The sequence below is a fragment of the Panthera uncia genome (genome assembly GCF_023721935.1).
Source record: "Panthera uncia isolate 11264 chromosome B3 unlocalized genomic scaffold, Puncia_PCG_1.0 HiC_scaffold_1, whole genome shotgun sequence".
In the NCBI taxonomy this organism is placed as follows: domain Eukaryota; kingdom Metazoa; phylum Chordata; class Mammalia; order Carnivora; family Felidae; genus Panthera; species Panthera uncia.
The window spans coordinates 10,685,246-10,713,112 of NW_026057582.1; the positions used below are offsets into that span (position 1 = coordinate 10,685,246).

Consider the following 27,867-nt stretch of genomic DNA (forward strand, 5'->3'; position numbering starts at 1 on the left):
TGCTTAGAAGATTGATGCCGGCAGCTGGGAGAGGTGTGATCAATGAACCTCAACCACATAGCAGGGGCGGGGGAGCAGAGAGCGAACTGAAAACTGGGGCACTGTCACCAACAGCATGGAGACAAGGGAGCCGAGCGGCTGAGACCAGCATAGGTTGCCAGCGAGGCTCATCCGTGAGGGAGGACCTCCTGTCCTGACAAGTGAGGCTGGGTGACTTCTCAGGTCCCTTCTAACCGAGGGGTCCAGTGACTGTAAGCAGGAGACTATCTAACGCCAGTGGTTCAGGGGGGCAAGTGAGGCACGTTTGGCTTTGGCCCAGTGCCAAATGCCAGGTGCCTCCTCAGACCAAGGCTCGTATCCAGCAGCCACTTCAAGGTGACCTGACTGGGCGACAGTGTCACCGGCTGCCGGGAACTGGGTTGGTTTCCTGAACGTCCCATGTTCCCCAGACCACACTCGTCTCCCCTGGGGAGCTGAACTAGGTCACCGCCAAGGTCCTGCAGTACTTGGACTGCAGTACTTGGACTGCTCTCGATTTCCTTCTGCTTCACCAGAGTCCTTTAGGGGAGCTGGGAGAACTGCGGCTTTCCTGGCACCGAGGGGAATCTAATCCCCAGCTGTCAGATAGGTGGGCGGTTCTGGGGCCACACACAGCCCTTCATTCGCGAGCTTAACTCACCGCGGGTGATGACCACAGTCTGAATAATTTCCACAGAAGCAAGATCTGGGATGAGGCCAAAGATGGGCCTCTACATTGGCTTTTTGGTCTGTTTTCATGTTTACTTTTGAAATAAGAGCTACCGTGACGGTGGACCTCATCTTTTCCCCAGACTGTGGGCGCCTGGCCTCTCTTTCCACACACAGCAGTACCTGAACATGTTGCCATTGGTCGCAACCCAAGCGCCTTGCTCGGTTCTCCTGTTCCCTGGGGCCCCAGCGGGAGTCCTGGAACCTCCCTCGAGGAGGGGTTATAAAGCCAGGGCAGTGCAGGAGCCCTGCTGGCAAACCTCAGATCAGGCCACATCTTCTAGAACAGCAGGGGAGAAATGAACCGGTCTCTCTGCTGGAGCAGGACGCCAGGGCAGGAATAGCTGCTGTAATACTCACATCATATTCATGTTTCTTATTACCTGCAGAGGGAGGCTACGCACATTTAAATATGACTAGAAACGATCTGAAAAGCCACATTTTGTTGGAACTGATTTTATTTAAATTTTACAGAAACCTGATCGAAGTATGTAACTGTAAGTCCAGTAACAAGTCTACAAAAATGCACGTACGATGCCAGAATTCCTTAAAAGCAACTAATATCGTATTCTCGTTCGGCATAAAACATGCATTGATATCAACTGCCACATGTTGGCCAAAATCAGTCTCTACAAGAAGAGACAGTCCATTACGGTCAATAAGAAAACTAGTTGTGAACACAGATTTAAAAAAAAAGAGGTTTTCTGGTTAATGTAAAAGGAGGAGCAGTACCTTTCTAAACGAGCCCCTCAGCCCCGGGTGATGCGTATTATCGTGCTGCGCAGTAATGCGTCACCTCCGAGACCTGGTCCTGACCTGTCATCGGAGCAAGAAACTCCCTGGCAGTTAAAGCAAACGTTTGAGAAGATAGAAACTTTCGGACCACAACAAGCACACTAGCGCAACCTTGCAGAGGGCGCTCAGAAATCCTCAGACTTGGAAAAGGGTTCCTGGGCTGGGGATCGTAACCAGCCTCAAAGATGCCCCGAGCTTTTCAACCCGGCCCTTCTTGCAAGGCCGGCTCAGGGCACACGGGCACCTCCTGTGGCCGGAAGGCCTTCTAGCTCCACACATCACTCTTCGTGGGGATCTGTACTTAGGAGGCTTGATGCAGAAAACCACGGTTGGACCATTTCTTTGAGGCCCTGATGTCCTGTAGGCCGGGTTCATCTCACCCCAGGACGGGTACATGCGACTGCTGGACACACGAAGGAAAATCAACGTACACTCGTGGCCCCAAAGGCTCCGACGCTTAGGGTCACATACCTTGAAGCAGGTCCTCTACTGTCCGGAGAGACCGTGTTGCTCCAGAGGGACAGCAACTGAGGACTCTGCATTTATCAAAGGTGTTTTCCCCATAGACTGAGGGCTGTAAAGAGACTTCATACCAACTGAAAGGACTTCCCCTTAAAATACAACATTCCACAAGGTTCTTCAAAAGCGGGTTTCATGGTCATCAGAGAACCAGGCGTGGACATTAACATTTATTTACATAAAGCTCATCATTCCTGCAGCCTGGGGCCTTGTTTGGAGTCTCTCACATACCCTCTGCCTCTTCCAAAACAGGGCACTCCCTGCCCTGCTCGCTAGAAGTAAGCTAAACCAGTATTTTTTTTCTTTCAGCACAGATTTAAGGGGGAAATTAATAATTTATTGGGGTTCTCATAACATTTTCGTAACAGAACAATATCAAAATAAGTCTGTTTTTAATATATGCTTATGAATATCCCTGATAAGATAAAGAAATCCAGAGGACTTTGTAAACCACTAAGATTTCACAGGGTAGTACCCGGTCTATTTTCTAGGCAGCAGCAGAGGGACTAGTACACTGGCGAATTTTCTCCAGGAAGCTCTGTGAGCACTACAGTACTGAAATTCGAATATCTAGTGCCAGTGGAATTGTGAATGAAGTTTTCACTTTATTAGTAAAAATCATAACAGAGGTTGGCTTCCTCGGTCCTGCCATCGGCCAATCTCCCCGCCCGTGACAGACGTCCAGCCCAGAAAACCATCAGCCCTGACTCCGCTGGAGGTCGGGCCCAGAGGAGGCGAGTTTTGAGACACCCTCTAAGCCGTGACCACGCTTGCGAAAGTAGGGATGTGGGAGAAGAGGCAGACCGGGCCTGAGGAAGCACTGACCCAAGGCACCACGATCGGAGGGGTGAGGGACCTAGAGGGGTTGTGGCAGACAGGAAGGACGCTCCCGCCGTGCCCCCCCCACCGCGAGGGTCCCGGGAGACAACAGCTCTGTGGCAGAGTAGACACGTTCAGGAGTTAAAGAACAAATCATTAGGAAAAAAAAAAAAAACTAGTTTACTGTCTCAAAACCAAATCGAACTTCTTAAAACTTCTAAGCGAATAACCTGGGGGTTATCTGGTAGTCGGGCGGTGGGCCGGCAGTCTGTGGAATGAGCTGCATTTAGCGGAGTCAGAGGGCGCTGGTTGTGAAATCGGCATACACACTGTGGCGACCGTGGTTAAGGAGGAAAGGAAGCTCAAAGGCCGGAGGGGAGGCCTCTCCAAGGAGAGGCCGGAACAGGACCAGATGCGAGAAACGCCTCTTTTATTCCGGGCACAGTAAGTGGCCTTGGCGGTGGCCTGGCTGAGCAGGTGCCATCGTCCAATCTAGCTGCAGTAGTACTGCATCCCGTCCACTCTCCTCCTCTTTTTTGACTGAAATTCTTCAAAGAACTGCTGGATGTCCTCTCTCTTAACCACCTGTGGAGGAAACAGCAAAGACCAGGAAAGGGAAATGCGTTACAGAGCGGCAATAACCAGGCATGCTAATCACAAACAGGTTGAACAACACTGCTGGTAATAATTATCTTAGGGGCGCCTGGGTGGCTCAGTTGGTTGCGCATCTCACTGTTGATTTCGGCTCAACATGATCTCACCGTTTTGTGAGTTCAAGACCTGCATCAGGCTCTGCGCTGACAGCATGGAGCCTGCTTGGGATTCTCCCTCCCTCCCTCCCTCTCTCTCTCTCCCCCTCCCTCCTTGTCTCGCTCCTGCTTATGTTCTCTCTCCAAATAAATAAGTAGACTTTAAAAAAGAATGACCTGAATGTGTAACTAATCATATATCTCCATCCTATAGAGGGCTCATTCATCCAGGCGCACAGACACGGGCTGGGCCAGAGCCATACAGCCAGGAGGGCAGAACAGTGCCGAGAGTGGATTCCTTCACTCACCTCGCTTTCCTCACACGAAATGAGATAAAAGCAGCACCTATCTAACAGGATGGGAGATCAGATTGGATTTAATGCCTGTGAAACACTGCCTGGCACATAATAAGTTCTTTTTAAATTTTTTTTTTAATGTTTATTTATTTTTGAAAGAGAGGGAGACGAAGTGTGAGCAGGGGAGGAGCAGAGAGAGGGAGACACAGAATCTGAAGCAGGCTCTGAGCTGTCAGCACAGAGCCTAATGTGGGGCTCACACTCACAAACTGTGAGATCATGACCTGAGCCGAAGTCAGACGCTTAACCAAGCGAGCCACCCAGGCGCCCCTAAATTTTTTTTAAAGTTTTATTTATTTTTGAGAGAGACAGATCACGAGTAGGGTAGGGACAGAGAGAGAGAGAGGGAGACACAGAATCCGAAGCAGGCTTCAGGCTCTGAGCTGTCAGCACGGAGCCCGACGTGGGGCTCGAACTCATGAGCTGTGAGATCACGACCTGAGCCGCAGCTGGAAGCATAACCGACTGAGCCACCCAGGCGCCCCACGTAGTAAGTTCTTAACTAAGTGCCTGAAGGTCTCCCAAGCCCACTGCCCTCGCCCAGGACCACAGCTGTCTCTTGGGAACATCCTTCAGCCCCATGTGAGTACCCACAGGAAACAAAGTCTGTTTTGCTTTGAGATTTGTGTTTTCTTCTTTAATGAAAAAAAGGAGCCAAAACACGTTTCCTCTTCAGGAGGCCAAAATTAGAGGTGTTTGCCACATAAAAAGGATAACTGGTTGGGGCGCCTGGGTGGCTCAGTCGGTTGGGCGTCCGACTTCGGCTCAGGTCACGATCTCGCGGTCCGTGAGTTCGAGCCCCGTGTCGGGCTCTGTGCTGACCGCTCAGAGCCTGGAGCCTGTTTCGGATTCTGTGTCTCCCTCTCTCTGACCCTCCCCCGTTCATGCTCTGTCTCTCTCTGTCTCAAAAATAAATAAACGTTAAAAAAAAAAAAAGAATAACTGGCAAAAAATAAAGTAGCAACTACTCTTAGTAAATGGAATATCCACTTTATGCAATGAGAAATTTGTCTTCTGTTTCACTGGAAAAAGATTACAGCATCATACAAAGGTGTTCAAGATATTAGCAAAATAAAACACTAGAAATAAGAAAATAAGACAAAGGGACAATATGGACGAAAGAGTAAATTGGGAAAAGCTGACAGGAGCCCTGGCTCACCCAGGAGTGCTCCGCCAGCTGATCTGACCCAATAGCTGCCTCCAGTCTATCACAGGAAACAGGTGTTCATTTACTTTTTAATTACAAAGGTAACACATTCTTATTGTTCTGAAAGAATGCAGGAGGGGCAGGGAGAGGGAGGGAAAGAGAAAGAAGCCCAGTCAATGCAGGTGAGCAGGAGTGAGAGAGAGAAAAGGAAAGGAGGTGGTAAATACTTGGCTGTAAAGCGAAACACTCCCTCTCGCTCCCCAAGAGTAAGTGCCGCTAACTTACACAAACAGCAATGTCAACTCGAGTAACTTCCTTGGGGGAAGACCCTCGTTAATCCTCTAAATGGAAGAACGGCACAGACTGATACATCAATTTCACAAGCACCAAGGCTGAGACAGCTGGTCAACAAGTGAGGACTCAGAACCCCTAACAAAGTCAAGATCTAGACACTGAAGATACTCGCAATACCACAAAGCTCTAATGTATTTGCTAAATGGCGTGGAAACTCACACTTATGAAATGCTAATATATAGGACACTTGGAAATTCCAATTCGAAGGATCTGTCCCTACTTCGGATCACCAACACTAAACACTGAAAGGCAAAAAAGGAATTTTTCCTGCAAGGATGTTGGGAGAGGGGACCTAAAAACACGCAAATCAGAGCGTGCAATTTTTAGCTTCTAGACCCTCAAACGGTCACAGCCAACATGCAGAGTAGAATGTTAAGGAATAAATACTGGGGTTCAGTAATAAATCATTTTATTGGTTTCTTTCAGAAGATTTGTAGTTTCTAAGTGGTTTTTTAATTTTATTCATTTTTAATATTTATTTTTGAGAGAGAGCATGAGTGGGGGAGCGGGGAAGAAAGAAGGGGACAGAGGATCCAAAGCGGGCCCTAGGCCGACAGTAGTGAGCCCGATGTGGGGCTCGAACTCATGAACTGCAGAACGATGACCTGAGCTGAAGTGGGACACTCAACTGACTGAGCCACCTAGGCGCCCCTAAGTGTTCTTTTTTTATAGTCAGACACAAACATAAAAGGCAGTCCATTATCTAAGAACATCTAGAACTTATAATCTTATGTGGACAAATACAACCAAAGTAGATTAACCTTATTCCAACTTAAGGTTCTTATTTGTTTTTATAAGGATCTAATTAGTAATGTCATGGAACAATAAACAAATATATTTTTCTGTCTTTTTAACTCATCATATCAGATAAAAAGCGGCCCTAGTGATGACAGAGATCCCTAAGTTGAAGATCCAGGTTAAGACTGAAGAAAATTGCTAGTTTCAGGGGCACCTGGGAGGCTCAGTTAAGTGTTGGACTCTTGATTTCAGCTCAGATCAGGATCTCACAGTTTGGGATTGAGCCCTGTGTTGGGCTCTGCACTGGGAAAAGGAAGCCTGCTTGGGATTCTCTCTCTCCCTCTCTCTCTGCCTCTTCCCTGCTTGCACACTCTCTCCCTCAGAATAAATGAATAAACTTTTTAAAAAAATAGCTTGTTTCAAATGTGATTGGAAAATATATCTTTTACATGATTTTAACTATGTGTAATCAAATCAATAAAGAGCCTTGTGACCACAAACAGCACAAGAGCAGAGGTCCTAGAGTCAGGAACACACATGCTTTGACACATTTGAAAGACTTCAAATGTCCATCAATAATGCAGAGGTTAATGTACACCAGAAACTAATGTAACACTATACTTTAATTAAAAACAAAAGTGCCAAGGGGCACCTGGTGGCTCAGTCGGTTAAACATCCGACTTCGGCTCAGGTCATGCATGATCTCACAGATCATGGGGTCGAGCCCCACGTCGGGCTCTGTGCTGACCAGCTGGGAGCCTGGAGTCTGCTTCAGATTCTGTGTCTCCTTCTCTCTGCGCCTCCCCTGCTCACACTCTCTCTCTTTCTAAAATAAATAAACATTAAAAAACAAAAACAATAGTGCCAAGGGGTGCCTGGGTGGTTTAGTCAGTTGAGAGTCCAACTTTAGCTCAGGTCACGATCTCATGGTTCATGAGTTTGAACCCCATTGTCAGGCTCTCTGCTGTTAGCTCAGAGCCGGCTTGGGATTCTCTGTCCCCCTCTCTCCGCCCCTCCCACTCTCCCTCCCACTCGTGCTCTCTCTCAAAAATGAATAAACATTAAAAAAAAAACACAAAAAAACAGTGCCAAGGTTAAAAACAGTTACACCTATGAACGAACATTCTTAGTTCTAGCAAGAAGAAACAGAAGTCTGCAGTAACCAGAGGGACAGGAATAACTGTAGTTTAAGAACTGCTGAGAGGCAGGAGGATGTTCACAGTGACTGTGAAGAACATCCTCTAAAAAATGAGAGAAATCTACTAAAGAGAAAACTCAACTTCTGACTTTACAACTCATTTTGCAAAAAGGCAGCACTGTGACCCTGTCCACCCAGGCAGTTTCAAGTTCTCCCCACATTCACGAGCAAGGAGAAAGTGGCCTTAAGCAACATGGCAGAGACTCCTTCCAAGAAAACAAGTCTTGGGGCACCTGGGTGTCTAGTCGGTTAACTCTTGGTTTTGGTTCAGGTCGTGATCTCATGGTTATGATATCGAGCCCTGCGTCGGGCTCTGTGCTGACAGCGTGGCATCTGCTTGGGATTTTCTCTCTCTCCCTCTCTCAAAATAAATACATAAGCATAGAAAGGAAGGAAGGAAGGAAGGAAGGGAGGAAGGGAGGAAGGAAGGGAGGAAGGAAGGGAGGAAGGAAGGGAGGAAGGAAGGGAGGAAGGGAGGAAGGAAGGGAGGAAGGGAGGGAGGGAGGGAGGGAGGAAGGATGGAAGGAAGGAAGGAAGGAAGGAAGGAAGGAAAAAGAAAGAGAAAAAGAAAAAAAGAAAAAGAAAAAGAAAGTCTCAGCATACTTCCTTGGCACCCACCACACCCACATCTAACTTGATTTCTGTGTCTGGACATAGCAGAACAAAGCATCAACTGTCCATAAGGACAGCCTTAGACCAAGAAAAATTAAATTTTGTTTTATATCTGCCTTTGGAAGGCAGAAAAGTATTTCATGAAAAAATTCTGTCACAAATATGTGAATCGTAAAGAGCAAGTATTTATAAATTCATCTGGAAGACTATTTAAAAAATTTTTTCTTAATGTTTACTCTTTTTTTTGAGAGAGAGAGAGAGTGTGAGCTGGGGAGGGGCAGAGAGAGAGGGAGACACAGAATCCGAAACAGGCTCCAGGCTCTGAGCTGTCGGCACAGAGACTGACATGGGGCTCAAACCCACGAACCGCGGGACCATGACCTGAGCCGAAGTCAGATGCTTAACTGACTGAGCCACACAGGCACCCCAAGACTATTTTAAATATTATACATTTTAGAATCAGTGTCACCCTTAAAAGTAGACAGACTCTCTTACTAGCCAGAAAAATGTTTTGGTCTCAAATTCTGAAGTTCTTTTATTCTAAACTATAGAATCCAAAGTCCAAAATAAGGGGCCTGGAATTAATTTTTCCCTGCCTGATCATTTGTTCTTCCTCCTCCAAGGACCTCTGCCAACGTCCTGGCCTTCCCCTCAGCCACAAGCACACTCTGCAGACCCTGTGTGGCTGCTCCACCTCTGACCCCCTCGAGCCCAGGGCTGGAAGGACTCCCAGTGAGGCCAGGTCCTTGTTTCACCACCTGCTCCTGATTCCCCTCTGCTCGGCCCGCAGTCACCTCTTAAGGATCCAGGTTAAGACATATGGTCATTTTTTCATCCAAGAAAATGAACAGTTTATTCAAAACATACAGAGCTATGATTAAAATTCTGTAATGCAACATACATACCGTGCCTTCATCAGCAAATCTCTTGAGATAGTCTTTAAGTTCAGTCTTCAAGTCATTGTATTCTAAATCAAAACAACAAAAAAGGTACATAGACTTTAGGCAAGTCATTTGCCTTTAGAAACAAAGTGCATCTTTTCCACTGATAGTTGAGTAGGTTAATACTTTAAATTTTCTCTAAGCGAAACATGCATGGAAACTTGCTTCCAATTTCTCACAAGTTCTTTCATTTTGATATTGAGGACCCTACTTCTTAAAACAAATGAACAAACAGAACTCAAAAAACTTGCCATTCCAAAAATATTAGCTAAGAATTTTTTTAAAAGGTTTCCTATCTCTCTGGAATTCTAGTAATGGAAATAATCTTGGACTCCTCAAACTTTATAAGCTTCAAAACCGATTCACTCACTTAACAGTTCCTATTACGTATGAGGTACCCTGAGGGCTACAAAAATCCTTCAAATGCAGCCTCCATCCTCAAAAAGCTTTTAGTCTAATAAAGGCAAAAGAAATTAATCAGATAGTTAAAAATAAAAGACAGAAACGATCAATGCCACAGAGGTGGTGGCATCTGAGTAGTCAGGGTGGAAATTACTAAAATCAGTTGGGCATGCTGGGGGGAAAAATGTAAAAGCCTGCAATTAAGGGCTCAGGGATATTTTCTCCTCTGGTGGTTTCCTGTGAACCACTAAAGCAACCTCAAGAACCATCCAAAAGATAACATGCTTTGCTCAAAAAGAGGACACGTGATGCTCCATGAAAACTATTTAAATCGATGCACAAAGAAATTGATTTTCTATTATTCCATATTCATACACCTACCCTGAATCAAAACAGCATGTTAAGGTTTCTCAAGCACGTAATTATTCTAGCACCTAACTCTGATTCAGTGGTAATCACAGCTAAATACCCAGCAACGCTACAATTCAGCAAGCATAATAAGCATAATTGAAGCCTATTCTCTAATTCCAATTTTAAGCTTTTTTTGTATTAAATTAAAACTGTAGGTGTTAGTAGCCCTCCTTACACATATTTTAACAGCGAAAGAAACTTTATGAACTTCACGACTTTTTGTTCAAACAGCATTTACCACAAATAAGTTCCACTTGCTGGACTCTGTCCATGCTGTTAAGGGTGTCCATTAAAGGGTCTCTCCTGTCAGCTGCCTGGTCAACCTTGCCCTTGTTTTCATAAGCCAGAACTGTGTCATATTCATCTGTCAGGAACAGGACATCTAGCTCGCCATACATTTTCTTCAAAAAATAAAACCAGTTTCCCATTAGAACATATGTATATCATTCTCAGAAAGTCAATTCTCAAGAGCTGAGAATCACTAAAAATTTATTTAATTTTTTTTTTACATTAATTGCCAGAAAAACCTGAGCCTTTTAGTACAGAATTGCTTGAATGATTTATTCTTTTTGCCCAAATCTCTTTTAGTAATCTCCCAACTTCCCAATAGGTGTTGTATGGTCTAAAAGATCTTTATTTAAAAACCTTTAAAAAAAATTTTTTTAATTAAAAAATGAAAACTACTGATTTACTGGAACTTTCAAGTAATTTTTATTCCCAAGCAAATTCTATGATATGAAAAAGATAAAAATTTATGTTTTCCACTAAAATGAAGATAATAAAAAGTACTGCATGATTCTTAATTTCTCCCACAAGCATTCAGACTGCAAAGAGCATTTCATAAATTTGCTTAATATGAAACATTTTAAAGTTCTCTACAGAGCTAACATCAATTTCATAAATATATTTTTCAGAAAGTCTTATTCTAGGCATCAGTCCGTAAAACACAGTGACATTGACCTTGATCAGTCACTCACCATACAGTCTTTGCAGGTACATAACTTGCTACGCCAGTTCAGGGGCCAATAGGTGGCAGTGTCTTTCTTTATCAACTGCTTAGCATTAAGATCCTGAAGTCTGCAGCCAGACTGTGATTCTGTGTTGAGATGTTGATTCTTAAGTGCGGTCTGAAATAAAATTAAGTTTTGAAGTATGTTTTTTACACTCTGACAGTTTAGACTGTATAAAGGAATTTCTTTGGGCAAAGGGTACAGTTGAGATCCAAAGCTACAGAGCTTACAGAAGCAATTTTGCTTAAGCTTTAGTTCTTTGATGGCTTATACTTCATATGTTACCTGGGGATCAGACTCAGAACTAGAGCTGGTACATGGTTCGTTAGTCTGCTCTGCTTTAACTTCCGTGACAGCATCCTTTCCGTGTTCTGGAACATCCTCTTTGAGGGTACTATCTTGATGATCTCCATTTTCAGGTTTGATGACTTCCTGATCACCTATTCCATCAACATTCAGCACCAACCCATCATCCTCCACAGATACTTTGGTTACTGTGGGTTCAATGAAAGCAAACACACACACATATCCATAGACAGTGAAATCACTTAGTCTGATTAAAAAAGATTTCAGAATCTGGAAAAAGAGCAAGTCAACCTTAATCTCTGGAATAATGAGAAAGGAATTATCGACTCTTCCTTTGGTTATGCCTGCCTAATCCAGAGTTCAAATAATTGAAGAGTTCATTTAAAAATGTCAGTCACAGGGCACCTGATTGGCTCAGTTGGAAGAGCAGGTGACTCTTGATCTCAGGGTCATGAGTTCAAGCCCCACATTCAGTGTAGAGATTACTTAAATAAATCTTTAAAAACAAATAAATAAAAATTGAAAATTAAAAAAAAACAGGGGCGCCTGGGTGGCTCAGTCAGTTAAGCCTCTGACCTCGGCTCAGGTCACGATCTCATGGTTTGTGGGTTCAAGCCCCACATCGGGGTGACAGCTGGGAGCCTGGAGCCTGCTTCGGATTCTGTGTCTCCCTCCCTCTCTGCCCCTCCCCCACTTGCACTGTCTGTCTCTTAAAAATAAATACATATTAAAAACATAAAAAATAAAAATGCCAATCACTACTTAAGCATTTTCTATATAAAGGAAAAAGAAAAATACTGCAGACAGTAAAAAGAGGTAGGATACCTCAAGAAGCAAGAAGCAGGAAGAGGTTTAACTATAAACACAGGTGGAAGGGTAGTTTTGAAAAAACAACCAGCTTTTCTCGGTGAGAGGAAGGAATAAAAAAAGGATGGATATAGACCCAGAAATACTGTCAAAAAGAAAAGAGCAATGATGGGGAAGTTCATGTTGAATGATGGCACTTCGATTTAATGGGAAATGAGGCCATCTGTTGACAGACAAGGAAATGAAGGGACAGGGGGAAGACTGATTAAGAAAACCCAACAAATGAGATATAGATACAGGTCCAGTGGAAAGTGGGAGATGTAACTGAAAAGGGTAGGAACACAAGGAGGACGCACCGAGTTTAAGAACTTTGAGACGGGGGTTAAGTGGCTCAGTTGATTAAGTGTCCGACTCTTGATCTTGGCTCAGGTCATGATCTCACGTTCTGTGAGATGGAGCCCTGCGTCAGGCTCTGCGAGGACAACATGGAGCCTGCTTGGGGTTCTCTCCCCTCTCTGTCTGCCCCTCCCCCACTCACATGCTCTCTCTTGAAAAACAGACAAAAAACCGAAACTTAAATGCTTAAAAAGAAAAAAAAAAAAGAACTTTGAGACAAATCAAAAGTGTAGGGTGAGATTTTAGGTACGGCTGTGCTGTTGGCAGTTTGTGTGGTAAAATGTTCCCCGAAGGTGAGAGGGACAAGAAATTATGAGGTCAGAGCAGCAGATACTATGAGTAACTGCCACTCTAAAAATAAATTAAGTAACACATTTGCATCAACAGTAAAATTAAATAATGCCTCAAGACCATTGCTGATCAGTTGTTTTGGGCCAATTTCTTTGGGTACAATAAAAGTACTAGGTAACAAACTATACCCCACATCTCCCAACCAATAGCATATCTTATACTTAAGAACAATTTATGGGGCGCCTGGGTGGCTCAGTTGGTTGAGCGACCGACTTCGGCTCAGGTCATGATCTCATGGTTTGTGAGTTCAAGCCCTGCATCGGGCTCTGTGCTGACAGCTCAGAGCCTGGAGCCTGCTTCAGATTCCGTGTCTCCCTCCCTCTCTGCAACCGCCCCCCCCCCCCCCACCCCGTCTCTCTCTCCTTCAAAAAAAAAATAAACATTAAAAAAAAATTTTTTTTTTAAAAAAAGAACAATTTATTCTGGGGGAGCCTGGATAGCTCAGTCGGTTAAGTATCCGACCTCGCCTCAGATCATGATGTTGCTGTTCCTAAGTTCGAGCCCCGCATCAGGCTCTGTGCTGACAGCTCAGAGCCTGGACCCTGTTTCATATTCTGTGTCTCCCTCTCTCTTTCTGACCCTCCCCTGCTTGTGCTCTCTCTCTCTCAAAAATAAACAAACATTAAAAAAAGAACAACTTATTCTGGTTTTATTTATCTTTCAAAGTCCCATTCAAAAACTGCCTCCATTTTCCCTAACTCTGGTCTCATCCAGCCTCTACCTCATGTTATTTAAGCATAGATGTGTTCTTGGTAGTCTCCCAACCATTCTGTAAGCACCTTGTGGAGAAGGAACGTTATCTTACACTTTTTCTACACCTTGCAGTCCAGTCAAAAACAGTTGCTAAAAATTCTGGACTGAACAGAGAAATTTCACAAGTACGAGACTGTGGCACACCAACTCCACAAGATACCCACCTGCCAATTGTGCAGCATAAGCCCACAAGAAGGGGCAGCGCTTCATACAAGCCGGGCACACCATCTCCTGGAAATCCCCGCTCTCGGGGGGGATGGCACCAAGATGCTGTGAATACAGAAAAGCCACTATTTTCCCTGTAGTCTCCAAGTTGTCCAAAATGCTATTTAATAAACAAATATTGCAACAGAACACTGATCGTATCTTTACAATTTCTTTTTAGAAGAGTAATTATAATGTAAAATATAACACAATTCAAAAAGAAGCAAGAAGAGATCTTTTTTCTTTCTGTACAGGTAATACCTTTTAAAAGGTAAAAGCTGGGGCGCCTGGGTAGCTCACTCAGTTAAATGTCCAACTCGATATAGATCACGATCTTATAGGTCATGATCTTTCGGTCATGAGATTGAGCCCTGAGTCGGACTCAGTGCTGAGCATGCAGCCTGCTTGGGATTCTCTCTCTCTCCCTCTGTCTCTGCCCTTCTTCCCTCCATGCATGTGTATGTGCGTGCATGCTTTCTCTCTCAAAAAACCAAGCATTTTTAAAAATTAAAAAAAACAACAATGTAAAAAGCTTTCCTTACCCTTCCATGGAACCAGTCTTCACAGACTACACACTGGATCATCTCATCCGGAATCTAACACGGAAAAGCAGTTTGTGTGTTAATGATTACAATGAATTCTGGGACACGGAAGTAAATCCAGCGAACAGAAGAACTATATATTAAATTCTCTATACCGATTCTGTGAGACGGCTATGCACATGCCAACAGTCAAGGGGCCAGGGAGAAATAGCGGGTCACAGGGCCAAAGAAGTTCACTCAACACGAACCTGATGTTGCCAAAAGGTTACACTGAGATGAGCACTTTGGAAACAACCGTCAAAGCTGGTCCACTTTGGTTACTTGGCATCTGACTCTCACAAGACTTTATAAGTAACATCTCATTTTACGTGAAAACCAAGACCCAGGAAGGTGAGATGGATTGACCAATGTAGAATGTGGCAACCCCACATTCTTCAAGCCCTTCACTTTACTTAAACTGAAAAGTAAATATTATAAACAGTCTCTTGCTAATATGGACAGCAACAACTTCCCTAATTTGAATTAGTTAAGAAATTAGATTCTGGCCCTAGGAAAATGATATACCATAGGGCACAGACTGTTTTTGGAATGATTTTCCTTTCATTCCCAGACTTTCATATCTACTGATTAATATCCCAATGTTGTTCTGTCCTTTCCCTATTATAACTTCTCAAAGGGGGAAAAAAGCATATATGCCTATATATATGTCAATACAGATATACACACACATATATGAAATATACATATATATATAAAGCAGTTTTATTCTTTCTTCTACCTTGATCAATTTATTTGGCATCTTATTTTTTGTCTTTTGATTTAACAGTGTTATAACACTTTACCCCATACCTTAAAATATCCAGTTTTAAGGTTTTATCTTTGTTAACTCAAAGATATCTTCAACTTGTTCCTCTATATAATTTGGTTCAATAATTACAGTTCCAAGACAACTAGCAAGCAAGGAAGAAGGCAGAAGGCTAATTTTTCTAAACATAAAGCACTCCTTCAAATCAGTAAATACACAACAAAATCCAACCCAGTCAAAATATGGGCCAAGGATATGAAAGGACAATTCAGATAGGTTATTACAAATGTTCAATAAACTCATGAAAGATGCATACTCTCATTCATGATCAGGGAAAAGAAAAAAGATACACCTCTTCATCTATCAAGATGGCAAAACTTAAAAAGACTGGTAGTATGTAGGGCTGACAGAGTATTGGGGAAAAAACCACTATCACCTAGTGTTGGTGACTGAACTCTTTTGACAGAGGTGATCACAATTTTATTTTTTATTTTTTTTAAGCATTTTCTTTTTAATGTTTATTTATGTTTGAGAAAGAGAGACAAAGTATGAGTGGGGGAGGGACAGAGAGAGGGGCGAGACACAGAATCTGAAACAGGCTCCAGGCTCTGAGCTGTCAGCACAGAGCCCAAGGTGGGGCTCAGACTCATGAACTATGAGATCACGACCTGAGCCAGAGTCGGATGCTCAACCGACTGAGCCACCCAGGTGTCCCAACACAATCTTAAATATAAATATCCTATGTCTCATCAGTTCTACCTCTAAGTATCCATAAATACTTGCAGGAATATTACTGAATCAAATTACGGTATAAGGATGTCCACTGTAGCTTTCTTTAGAATACTGAAAAAAGAGATCGGACCAGTCTGCTACAGAACATTTAGGTAACTAACTTATAGCATGTCAAATTATGAGTACTTGGCTGTAATCAGAACAAGGTAGATTTGTGCTCTTTAGCATGGAAACAAGTCTATGATATACTGAGAAGTGAGAAAACCAAGTTGCAAAAGTGAACACACGGAATTTTCACTTTTGTCAAAAGGAAACTACAAATTGAAACACACATCACTTATGTGGGGACCGAAACAGGTCTAAAAACATACACACCAAAAAGTGTTAACAGTGGTTATATCTGGGAAGTATGATGGAGTGAGGAAGAAAAATTCTTTTTAAATTCTGTGTATACTTCTTTTTTTTTTTTTTTAATTTTGTGTATACTTCGAATTGAGGATCCAGTCTGTACACCCCATTTCTTTTCTTCCATGGAGGCAAGAAGTTGAAAGTCATTGTTTGGAGAGTGCTTGGCGGTGGAGCAGGCAGGCAACGAGAGAGAGAGGAAGGACGAAAGCACTGGCCTTGAGAACGTCCTGCCCAATATTTCATTCTTGTAATATAGAATGAGAAGAACACTCAAGATCTGTACCAGTTACAGCTCCAGCACATACTCCTAAGAAAGGATAAACCTAGAATCCTCTCGCAATCCCCAAATCCCTTCTGAACAGCTATAAAGGCCCAGATTGGACAACAGGCTAAGGCGTGAAGGCTAGAGGTATTAACCTCCAATTAACCTCCAATTGCCTTACCTCATCTTCAGGATCAGGATAAGGTCTCTTGCAAATGCAGTACAATCCAAAAAAGTTGTCATTGTATTTATTGCCAGAATTTATCTTTGCTTTGTCCTGAAAGATATTCATTTCAATATGTAATATGGTCTAATTTTAACTATAATTTCAGGCATCATGAAAGTATAAATTATAAGTCGCATATAAATATCACATATGGTATACATTATACTTATAACACCAATATACTATAAGAACATATATTACATATATTTATAACATAGCATCAATATATTGTAGTAAAATATAAAAAATACCATGACATAATAATAAAATATCATGTATTTCATGTTGTATGACATTAATACATTCAATAAATTTCTGCATTAAATATCTTCCTCCCCAGAAGCTGGTTTTTAACTTTCAAAGTACAAAGAAAAAGAATTCACTCCTATCAAAAGGATATTTTTTCCAGGATACAGAGAGCAAATTTGATTTTTTGTACCTTCTTTGTAGTAATTGGGGAAACCAAATACATCCATTAACAAAATGCTGATAAAATTATATCATCAACCTCTATAACCCAGAATTTCAAAGTACTTTTTTATTTTTTTTATGTATTTATTTTTTAGAGAGAACTTGCGAGTGGGGGAAAGGGGCAGAGGGAAAGAGAGAGAATCTTAAGCAGGGCTCCACATTCTGTGTGGAGCCCAACTTGGGGCTTGATCCCACGTCCCTGGGATCACAACCCAAGCTGAAATTAAAAGTTAGACACTCAAGGGGCGCCTGGGTGGCCCATTCGGTTAGGCGGCCGACTTCGGCTCAGGTCATGATCTTGCGGTCCGTGAGTTCTAGCCCCGCGTCGGGCTCTGTGCTGACAGCTCAGAGCCTGGAGCCTGCTTCATATTCTGTGTCTCCCTCTCTCTGACCCTCCCCTGTTCATGCTCTGTCTCTCCCTGTCTCAAAAATAAATAAACGTTAAAAAAAAAAAAAAAATTTTTTTTAAAAGTTAGACACTCAACTGACTGAGCCACCCAGGAACCCCAAAGTACTTCTTAATGCCCAGCTGTGATAGCCAAAGTTCCCAGATTATTAGACAGTAAAGAGTAAGCAAGGAAATTGTCTAAAAATAACCTTCAAAGGAGGGAAAAAGCATGAGAGTTTTAGCAATTATGACTGAACAATGTAAAATCCTTGACATTCTAGTTTGTTACTTCAGTAAATGTTATTGCGTAAGTATAGTTAAAGCAGTGAAAAATCCCTGTGCACCTAGCTCACATTCATTATTACCAAGTTTTATTAATTCAGTTTTTACAGTTATACCCTTTGTTGGGGTGCCTGGGTGGCTCAGTCAGTTAAGCGTCTAACTTCGGCTCAGGTCATGATCTCACAGCTCATGAGTTCAAGCCCCGTGTTGGGCTCTGTGCTGACAGCTCAGAGCCTGGAGCCTGCTTTGGATTCTGTCTCTCTCTCTCTCTCAAAAATAAAATAAACCTTAAAAATTTTTTTATACCCTTTACTTTAAAAGCCTTAAAGGATGAACACAACCAACATAATTAAACCTCAGTTACATTAAAGAACATTCCCACCAAAATCTTTCATATTACAGTCCGTAATGCAGACTCTGAACAGGTTAGTTTTCCAATAAAATAAAAAATGGAATACAGTCTTTTTTTTTTTTTTTAATGGAATACAGTCTAATACCAATTTGCCTACTTGAAAGAATAAGCATAAAAACTTCCTTTTTGGAAAATGCATGGTTTTTATCCCCTCTGGCAAATATCCATCTCAGCTACTTTCAATGTATTTTTACACTGCTCACTTACAGGAAATAATTTGCATTCCAAATTTTTAAACTTGCTGTTTCCGCAATCACAACGAAAGTTTCTGAAAAAAATGAGGGAGAGCCAAATTTTAGTTTTTCTTTTAAATCTAATGAATTACTCTTTAAATGTATTGCACAGCCCCTGCCCTTTCAACTCATTTCTAGGGTCTAAAAAGTGACCTTGATTGCTGTTCATATGTCCAATTTGAAATTTCTCCAAGCACAGAATAAAAGATTTAACAGTTTGGGAAATTAACATGCACAGAAATAAATATTTATATCACACATACATATACGCACAAGTAAAATAATGACAAAGAAGGATGACTAGTTTGAGTTTGTGCAATAATTATATTTGATTTTTTTTTTAAGTTTTTATTTAAATTCTAGTTAACATATATGGTAAAACTAGTTTCAGGTGTAATAATTATATTAAAAGGCCCTCCAGAAAAACTATTCTAATTATATAAAACAATTATATTAAATTTTACCAGTACACAACTACTTTAAATGGAAAAACAAGAAAAAAGCACAGGTGGAAACGAATCTAAACATTTAAAAAGCATCCGGCACCAATCTCTGTTTTCACCTTTTTGTGTATAGCTCAAATAGTTTATGACTCCCATGACATTCGTAACTGCAAGCGAGGCAAATTCCTGCTGGTTCTTCTCCCTCTGGGGTGCAAGTACTACACGCATAGAGTGCTTGTCTCTTTACTGAGCCCTAAAAGCCACAAAATGGAAGGAGAATAATCACACAAGAGAGTGCCAAAACACTGTCACATGTTTTATGTCATTATATATGCACTATGGTAGTGCTCATTTCACACGATGTTTTCTTACAACGATAGTTTAAAATTCTCAGGCAGCTGAAAAGAAGAATCAGCTGGCCTGCACCAACATCTTAACACATGAAAATGTAAGAGAATGTGTACAGGCTTATGTTAGCAATATCACACTTACGATTAAGATCAATGCATTTTATGCAAGAATCCTTTTGAGTTTAGGAGATGCGTGCTGAAGTATTTAGAGTGTCATGATGTCTGCAACTTATTTTCAAATGGTTCGGGGAGGGGGTCTGGGGAGGTGGGGGATAGGGGAGATGGGGGGGTCGGAGTTACATAGAGAAGAGAGATAAAAGCAAATGTGGCAAAAAGTGACTATGTGGAAGAGGCACACAGGTGTTCATAAAAGTATTCTTTCAACTTATCTGTAGATTTAAATTTTTTCACAATTAAAAGTTGAAGGAAAAGATCAGCAAAGCTTTTGGAAATCTTGACAATGGTTACCCTCCTCCAGGAAGGAGGGAGGCAGCGAAGCTTCTGGGATGCCAGTAATGATCTGGGGGCTACACACATGCATATGTTCACTTTTTTCCACAAACCATACAAATGATTTGTGCATTTTCCATATATTTTACTAAAGTAAAAAGAAAAAATTTACGAAGTCCAATTTATAAAGCTAACCACATTTCAAAAATAGCTTACATACATTTTAAGGAAAGCAGAAAAAAAAGTTGTTTTAGTGGTGACCAAAGGTTTTAAAATACCAGCCAACATCTGGGTCTGTCTGTGGATCCCAGGTTTTTTCAACAATCTAACCACTGGGCAGGGTTAAACTCAACTGGTCAAGATGACAACTGGTATTATGAGCTCAGTCCACACCACATAATGACCCCAAGTCTCTCACCTCATCCCCCAATATTGCCATCCCACCCACCCCCAGCCCTGGGGCTAGGCAACCTCCTTCTTCCTACCAATTCTCATCCCGTGTAAAGTTTTCTTCTACCCACCTTTCTCCATTTTTGTACCTAGAAACATAGGATGAGTCACCAAACACTACAACACACCCCCTCAAATCCTGATTCATAACGTCTTCCAAATGCCAAATATACCCTTCAAGCAAATCCTCTCCCCTCCTCCCTTCTTTACCAGTGCCACCTGCTGTCGTGGTTCCGGTCTATTTCCATGGGGGGCGGACTGCAGATAGACACCATACTTGCTTCGCCTCGCAAAAACAACAACAACAACAACAACAAGCCTACCAGCTTGTACTTGTCAAACTAAATTGCAGAGGATTAGCTGTCAAGGGGCCCAGCTCGGGGAGATTTTCAAATCCAGAGCTCTCTCCTTTAACTCTGCTTCGACTCTCCCATTCGGTTCCAAATAAACATTCTTAGGATGGGAAAAGTAAGGACAAAGATGTCGGGATTTGAGCGGTCAAGGGGATAGTTTCTGAAAAGCAGCCAAGGCACGGAGAAGAGAAGGAGAGGAAGGAAAGAGCAGGGGTCCCAGGGCCAAAGCCTGGAGAATCCTGAGGGACTAGACGGAGGAAGACCGAGGGAGGAGGGGAGCCCTGCTGGAAACAAGCTGAGAAAGGGAACCAGGAGACTGAGGTTTAAGGGCAGCTGGGCCTGGGATGGGGAAGTCTACGACGAACGGTGCCCTGGGACCACCCCAGGAGAGCCGGGCCGCGACACGCGGGAATGGGGCAAGTCTGGTCGGGAACAGGAGGTTCAGCGGGAGCCCGGGGAAGGCGAGGCCAGGGCCGCGCGCCCACCTGCGAGTAGGAGCACTTTTCGGAGTCGCTGCCGCCCAATACGGCGCACGCTTCATTCTCCAGCTCCTCGTCCTCCTCTAGTACGTCGACCAACGATACCACGGGCTCCAGCTCCGACTGCCGCCCAGCCGACCCCTCCGCCCCAGCCATCCTCAACTGTCAGCGGGTCCGCCGCTCGGCCCGGCGGAGGCGGGAAAAGAGGCTGCGAGAGGCGTGGCCGGAGGAGGAGGGGCCCAGCGCTAAGAACCAATCTCAAGGAAGGGAAGCGAAGGAAGGGGGAGGAGCAACTTCCGACAAACGGAAGTCACTCCTCTCCCTTCTCCCGCCTGCGCCAGGCTGCGCCCACGGCGAGTTGACTTCCGCTTCCGGGTGGCGCCTGCAAGTCGGTGGCTGTTGAAGCTCAGCCATCGCCATGGAGTTGTTGGGCGAGTATGTCGGGCTGGATGGGCAACAGCAGCGGCTGCGGGTGCCCTGTGAGGTGCCGGCCGACGCCGATCCTTACGAGACCCTGTTGTCTGGCGTGGCCCAGATGAGAGACCTGGTGACAGAACTCTTCGGCCCCCTGGTACAGCAGGAAGCGCAAGACCGGGTGGCGGCTCCAGAAGAGGCCTTGGACGGTGAGCCCTGAGAAGGTGCTGGAGCGACAGGAGGGCGGGGCAGGGGAGCCCGGGTAGAGTGGCCGTCTTGGAGCAAGTGAGCCTCGGGGGAAGAAGAATCCCAACTAAAAATTGTTAGTCCTTACCGCCGTATTATCTGCGCTACTTCTGCTTAAGCGTTTGACGACTCTCTTTCCATATGTATCACAAAAAGCGTGCTGAGTGCCGACTGCTCTGTGCCAGGCACTGGGCTGTGCTCTTGAGAAGGAATGAGGTGAATGCCACTCAGTTCCTGGCTTTCTGAAACTCTCAGGCTGGTGGGGGTTAGACAAGCAAATACTTATTAACAGATTGGAAGTATGACCCCAGGGCCCTCTGTAACTATTGCAAGCTGAGTGGACCCAAGAAGGCTTCAGAGAGCATGACTTTTGAGCTGGGTGTTGAAGGATGAAAAGGAGTATTACCTTCTTAACGTATTTGTAATTTAACGAAATTACACGAATTTACAAAATTTCATGAAGTTACAAACACGTTAAGAAGACTGTCCTCTGCGATCCAAAAGAATGAAATCTTACCATTTACAACAATGTGGATAGAGCTAGAGTGTATTATGCTAAGCAAAATAAGTTAGGGAAAGACAAATATGATTTCACTCATGTAGAATTTAAGATACAAAACAGATGAACATAAGGAAAGGGAAGCAAAAATAATATAAAAACAGAGAGGGAGATACACCATAAGAGACTCTTAAATACAGAGAACAAACAGGGTTGCCCGAGGGATGTTAGGTGGGGGATGGGCTAAATGGGCAAGGGGCACTTGTTGGGATGACCGCTGAATGTTATATGTAAGTGATGAGTCACTAAATTCTATTCGTTAATACACTGTATGTTAACTAACTTGGATTCAAATTTTTTAAAAATAAGTAATTTTAGAATTAATTTCAGAGTAAGTTCTGAAGATTTCAGTTTAAGGAGTCTTAACTCCCAGGGACTCCTTTCCATATGCCAACTTAGAAGGTGCAGTTTGAAAGAAGAAGTGTGAAATTTAAGTCTTGTCTTGAATACGAAAAGAGGTAGGTACCTTTTTTGCCTGGAGCTGAAGGGCCAAAGAATTAAATATTGGAGTCAGGACTTACCTCCTCTCTAAAGGGACTTACACTGTACTGTACTTTGCATCTTGTGTATTATGTGAAGGAGCCAGTTCAGAACATTACACTGAGTTCAGACAATAGATTGGTTCCATGGATATATTAATTGGGAGTACCAATGTATTGAGAATGAAGTCCTGTTTCTTGGCTCCAGAAGTACTTCTGTAATCTCTTGAAAACGTTATCATTGGCGTAAGGATGAGTATAGCTAGAGCCATTTCTTAAAATATCATTACTTGTTGAGAAAATAACTGCCACCTATTAATGGAAGGTCAGTAGTATATTTGCATCAGAAGACATGTTTTTTGTTTATTTAATGAAGACCCCATAAAGCTTAGGTTTTACTTTGTTAAAAGTAATCGAGATTGACATGGCACATTTTGTGTTCTGTGAATTTGATCTCAACAAATATACAAAACTTTAAAATTGTACCAGTTACTAAAGAAAAGTGATAGAACTCAGTACTAAAAAGTACTCAGTACTAAAATTGGCTTACAACCAATCCAGTTACCAGATGTGAAAGGATTTGAATAGACAGTTCTTTAAATAAGATATATAAATGGCCAATAAGCTCGTGAAAAGATGTTTAGCATCATTGGCCATCAGGGAAATCCTAGTGAACCCCAAGGAAATACCACTTCACGCTCACTAGGATGACTGTAATCAAAAAGAACAATAACAGGTGTTGGCTAGGATGTGAAGAAATTGGAGTCGTCAGACATTGCGGGTGGAAATATGAAAGGATACGCCTTCTTTGGAAAATGGTTTGGCAGTTCCTCAGGAAGTTAAAGTTACCTTATAACCCAGTAATTCCACTCCTAAGAACTCCTAGTTCCACTCCTACTTCTCCAAAGAGAACTGGAAACCTACGTTCACATAAAAACTTATATATGAATATTCATAGCAGCATTATTATAATAACGAGAAAGTGGCAACAACACCATGTCCGTCAGCTGATGAGGCGATAAACAAAATGTGGTGTATCCATCGATGGAGTAGTATTCAACACTAAAAAGGAATGAAGCACCGGTAAATGGCTATAGCGTGAGTGAACTTCAAAAACATGTGAAGTGAAAGCAGGCAGACAGAAAAGGTCGCATATTTTAGGATTCCATTTATATGAAATGTCCAGAACAGACAAATCTATGGAGACAGAAAGTAGATTAGAGGTTGCCAAGGGCTAAGGGGAGTGAGAATTGGTTTTGGTGTGCCATTTCTCAGATGATGAATGTGTTCTAGAATTAAATGTCAGTGACAGTTGCTCAACGTAGGGAGTATACTACAAATCAATAAATTGTACACTTTAGAAGAGTGAATGTTACATGGTGTATAGATTATATCTCCAAAAAAAGTGGCAGATAAGAAAGATTTTAAACACCAAAATTCCTGAAATCTTTTTAACCATACATACTTTGAATCCAACGTATGCATAACTTAATTAATCCTTAAAGTGAAATGGTCTCAGTATCAACCATTTTAACAATCTCTTTCTTTGAACCACTGAACATATTGTCACACAAATATTTATTTTAAAAGGTGATGATGAAGATGATGCAGAAGATGAAAATAACACTGATAACAGAACTAACTCAGATGGACCATCTGCAAAACGGCCCAAACCACCATCTTAAGAATAGGTTTTATGAAATTTAAAAGACTGCTACTCTATCTGAATTATCACACGCTGACATTTAGGAAAGACTGGTGCTCTAATTTGGAAAAGTATTTGTTTTATTCCCCTAGGACAATTTTGTCAAAGAAAAAAATGTATCTTCTGTTTCCACCAAAGAAAGATATAATAAATGTTTAGTCTGTTTTCTTGAGTGAGAAATAAATTTGATACTGTGGAAATAACTAGAACACTCAATGCTATATAAAATCCTCTAAGTTGGCAACTGAATATTTGTTCAGTTTTCTACTTTTTAAATAACCATTGAATTAAGTTGTGTGATGTCTACATCTTGTGGCTTCTGCTTGTTATAAAAAGTACACCTCGTAATCCCGCACAATAACATTTCAAAGAAGATGTAAGTGGAGAAAATCGGATATTAGATTTAAGAATGGCAGATCTGTGTAAGAAGAAGGAAAATGGGAATAGAAATACTGAAGAGGGAGATGAGCCCGGAGAGAGACCCAAGGAAACCTGGAGTCCATACTTACACCCAGTGTATAGACATCCAGAGGTGATACCACTCAGTGAATATATACATTTAACTTGTAACTTAAGAGAACGAAGTTGGGCGTGCTTTTATGCTGTAGCATGTTATGTATATAAACACAAATGTAAGTCTTAAACAATCTATGTTGACTTTAACTTAAGGTATTTCTCATCCTGTATCCTTGCTTTGATTTTGCTTACCCCAAAGGCCTGTTGAATCCTTTAAAATACATATATATTCCTAAAATATGTGTGTGTATTCCTTTTCGGCTTGTTGATGGGACCAAGGCATTTTTTATTTCCTGTGCATGTTTCCTGATTCATTTAGATAGCTAAAATGCAAAGAAATCAAGTACATGTATCTAAGGAAATACAAATAGTTATAGAATTTTAGAGTTGGAAGTAACCTTACAGATTATATATGACTTATTTCCAAGATGAATTGAACCTTAGAAGAGGCGTTGCCCTGAATTTGAGCTAAATATTGGCAGAGATGGGTTGTACACATAGCCTTTAACAGATTACCAAAAAACCCCAAAAGCAGATTATCATAGTACTTTCCCAGTTACATATTCTGAAATCTATAGTTTACAAAGTACATACAATTAAGGAAACCGAATTTAGATACCTTTTCATGTCTTTTTTTTTTTTTTAATGTTTATTTTGAGAGAGAGACAGACCACACATGCAAGTGGGGGAGGGCTAGAGGGAGAGGGAGAGAGAATCCTAAGTAGGTGCCATACTGTCAGCATGAGCCCATCGTGGGGCTTGATCTCACAACTGTGAGATCATGACCTGAGCTGAAATCAAGAGTTGGACGCTTAACTGACCGAGCCACGAGGTGCCTGATACCTTTTCATATCTTTGAAGTATTGTTTTGCTTGGAACATCAGCCTTCCACTAAGTGCTCTTATGTAATCAAAACAATACCAACTAGGAAAAAAAAAATACTAACTAGGAAAAGTTCTATGAATGGTCAGAAATTGCCTTGTTTAGTTTGTGATAATGTCTCTAGTATTGGGACTTCTCAGTTATTGACTTATGATAATCTTTTTCTTCATACAATCCTTTAAAAAAACTTACCAGCACAGTTAAAATAGTTCATATGTTTTTTAAGTTTTTCTTTTTTAAAGTTTATTATTATTTTTTTAGTAATCTCTACAGTCAATGTGGCACTCAAACTCATGACCCAAGGATCAAGAATCACATGCTCTCCCAGCCAAGCCAGCCAGGTGCCCCAAAATAGTTCATATTTTTTAAGTAATAGCTGGATTTTGCTCCTGAATATTTTGCTTTCTTTACGTTTTTTAACTTTTTTTATTTTTTTCCTTCTTTGTTTAGTAAATATGTTAATAAAGAAGAAATATCAAGATATTTGTGCTTGTGGCCCAGTGTTTTGAGGTCTGGGTTATAGGTCTGATTGATCTTTTACTTAATTTTAATACTGATTTTTAAAATTTTAATGTTTATTTATTTTGACAGAGACAGCATGATTGGGGGAGGGGCAGAGAGAGAGGGAGACACAGAATCCAAAGCAGGCTCCAGGCTCTGAGCTGTCAGCACAGAGCCCAACGCGGGGCTTGAACTCACAGACTGCTAGATCATGACCTGAGCTGAAGTCGGACGCTCAACAGACTGAGCCACCCAGGCGCCACCATACTGATTTTAATACTGCCTGCTTCATAAGTGAGCTACATGTGTGACAAAAAAGATCGGTGTGATGGGGCTCCTGGGTGGCTCAGTCGGTTAAGCGTCCGACTTCGGCTCAGGTCATGATCTCACGGTCCGTGGGTTCGAGCCCCGCGTTGGGCTCTGTGCTGACGGCTCAGAGCCTGGAGCCTGTTTCGGATTCTGTGTCTCCCTCTCTCTCTGCCCCTCCCCCGTTCATGCTCTGTCTCTCTCTGTCTCAAAAATAAATAAACATTAAAAAAAAAAAATTAAAAAAAAAAAAAAAAAAGATCGGTGTGAAGGCCCAGTATCGAAGTGCCTTGTCTGGTTTTCTAATCTTCTGACTCCTAAGAGTACAAACATTGCCACAGGCAAGCAGGACACAGTTAATCTCTGAATTTCTTTCGAGTTTACTTTTGTACAGGAAAGTCAACCTCACAATCCTAGCTAAAAGTAAACTTAACACCCGACTTAGATAAGTAATCTTTTAAAATGTGAGACATGGAGTTTAAAATATGAAATATATGGACATTTGCAACATAATGGTTTTTCTAAAAGTGCATTTGTGTCACAAGAAATACTTGTTTTAATAGCATTCTGTGGAGCCTATTATAATAGGTTGCTGTTTGTAAGAAAGTTGGAAGATTTTTTTAAAAATCACTTGGGAAGAGGGATGCTTGGCTGGCTCAGTTGGTAGAGCATGTGACTTTTTTTTTTTTTTTTTTAATGTTTATTTTTGAAAGAGAGAGTGCGAGCAGGGGAGGGGCAGAGAGAGACAGAGACACAGAATAGGAAGCAGGCTCCAGGCTCTGAGCTGTCAGAATACAGCCTGAATTGGGGCTTAAACCCACGAACTATAAGATCACCAGCTGAGCCAAAGTCTGCCGCTTAACTGACTGAGCCACTCAGGTGCCCCTAGTGCATGTGACTCTTGTTCTCAGAGTCATGAGTTCAAGCCCCGTGTTGGGTGTAGAGCTTACTTTCTAAAAAATTTGGGGGCACCTGGGTGGCTCACTTGGTTAAGCGTCCAACTCTTGGTTTCGGCTCAGGTCATGATCTCATGGTTTTGTGGTTTGGAACCCCTCCTTGGGTTCTGCGCTGACGGTGCAGAGCCTGCTTGGGATTCTCTCTCTTCCCTTCTTGTTCTGCCCCTCTCCCACTAACGCTGTCTCTCTCTCAAAATAGATAAACCTTAAAAAATAAAAATTAATTTGGGGAGAAGGAAAACTTACTTGAAAAAATTATGGGAAGTTTTGTCCCCCCAGTTTAGAGATAGTGTTCATACTCAGAGGATTTACGCTTCTGCAACTGGCTGCCTTTCAAGTCCTCAACCAAGTGACGTCCTTTACCTGTCTAGTTCTTCCTTCAACTTCAACATTTCCTCCAGG

The 27,867-nt window shown here is 42.2% G+C and overlaps 2 protein-coding genes across 2 annotated transcripts; one reads left to right on the forward strand and one right to left on the reverse strand.

Annotated features, from left to right (window-relative positions):
• Positions 1-2,256: 2,256 nt before the first annotated feature.
• Positions 2,257-21,228, reverse strand: UBR7 (ubiquitin protein ligase E3 component n-recognin 7). The gene is made up of 11 exons (XM_049612262.1): positions 20,908-21,228; positions 18,939-19,072; positions 18,351-18,411; positions 16,546-16,641; positions 14,158-14,211; positions 13,576-13,681; positions 11,084-11,292; positions 10,766-10,915; positions 10,027-10,189; positions 8,940-9,001; positions 2,257-3,465 (listed from the first exon to the last, which is right to left on the reverse strand). The coding sequence occupies exons 1-11, from the start codon at positions 21,055-21,057 to the stop codon at positions 3,373-3,375; spliced, it is 1,278 nt and encodes a 425-aa protein (XP_049468219.1). The 5' UTR covers positions 21,058-21,228; the 3' UTR covers positions 2,257-3,372.
• A 4-nt stretch (positions 21,229-21,232) lies between these two features.
• On the forward strand, positions 21,233-26,693 carry GON7 (GON7 subunit of KEOPS complex). Its single transcript, XM_049612267.1, has 2 exons — positions 21,233-21,524; positions 24,190-26,693. The coding sequence occupies exons 1-2, from the start codon at positions 21,320-21,322 to the stop codon at positions 24,282-24,284; spliced, it is 300 nt and encodes a 99-aa protein (XP_049468224.1). The 5' UTR covers positions 21,233-21,319; the 3' UTR covers positions 24,285-26,693.
• Positions 26,694-27,867: the final 1,174 nt, after the last annotated feature.

Excerpts from the sequence above, each read along its gene's own strand:
- UBR7 (XM_049612262.1), bottom strand. The coding sequence starts at position 21,057 with ATGGCTGGGGCGGAGGGGTCGGCTGGGCGGCAGTCGGAGCTGGAGCCC. Across the intron at positions 14,212-16,545 it reads ATCCTGATCCTGAAGATGAG|ATTCCGGATGAGATGATCCA; the intron begins GTAAGGCAATTG and ends TTTCCGTGTTAG. Across the intron at positions 10,916-11,083 it reads GTTCTGAGTCTGATCCCCAG|ACCGCACTTAAGAATCAACA; the intron begins GTAACATATGAA and ends ATTTTATTTCAG.
- GON7 (XM_049612267.1), top strand. The coding sequence starts at position 21,320 with ATGGAGTTGTTGGGCGAGTATGTCGGGCTGGATGGGCAACAGCAGCGG. Across the intron at positions 21,525-24,189 it reads TCCAGAAGAGGCCTTGGACG|GTGATGATGAAGATGATGCA; the intron begins GTGAGCCCTGAG and ends TTATTTTAAAAG.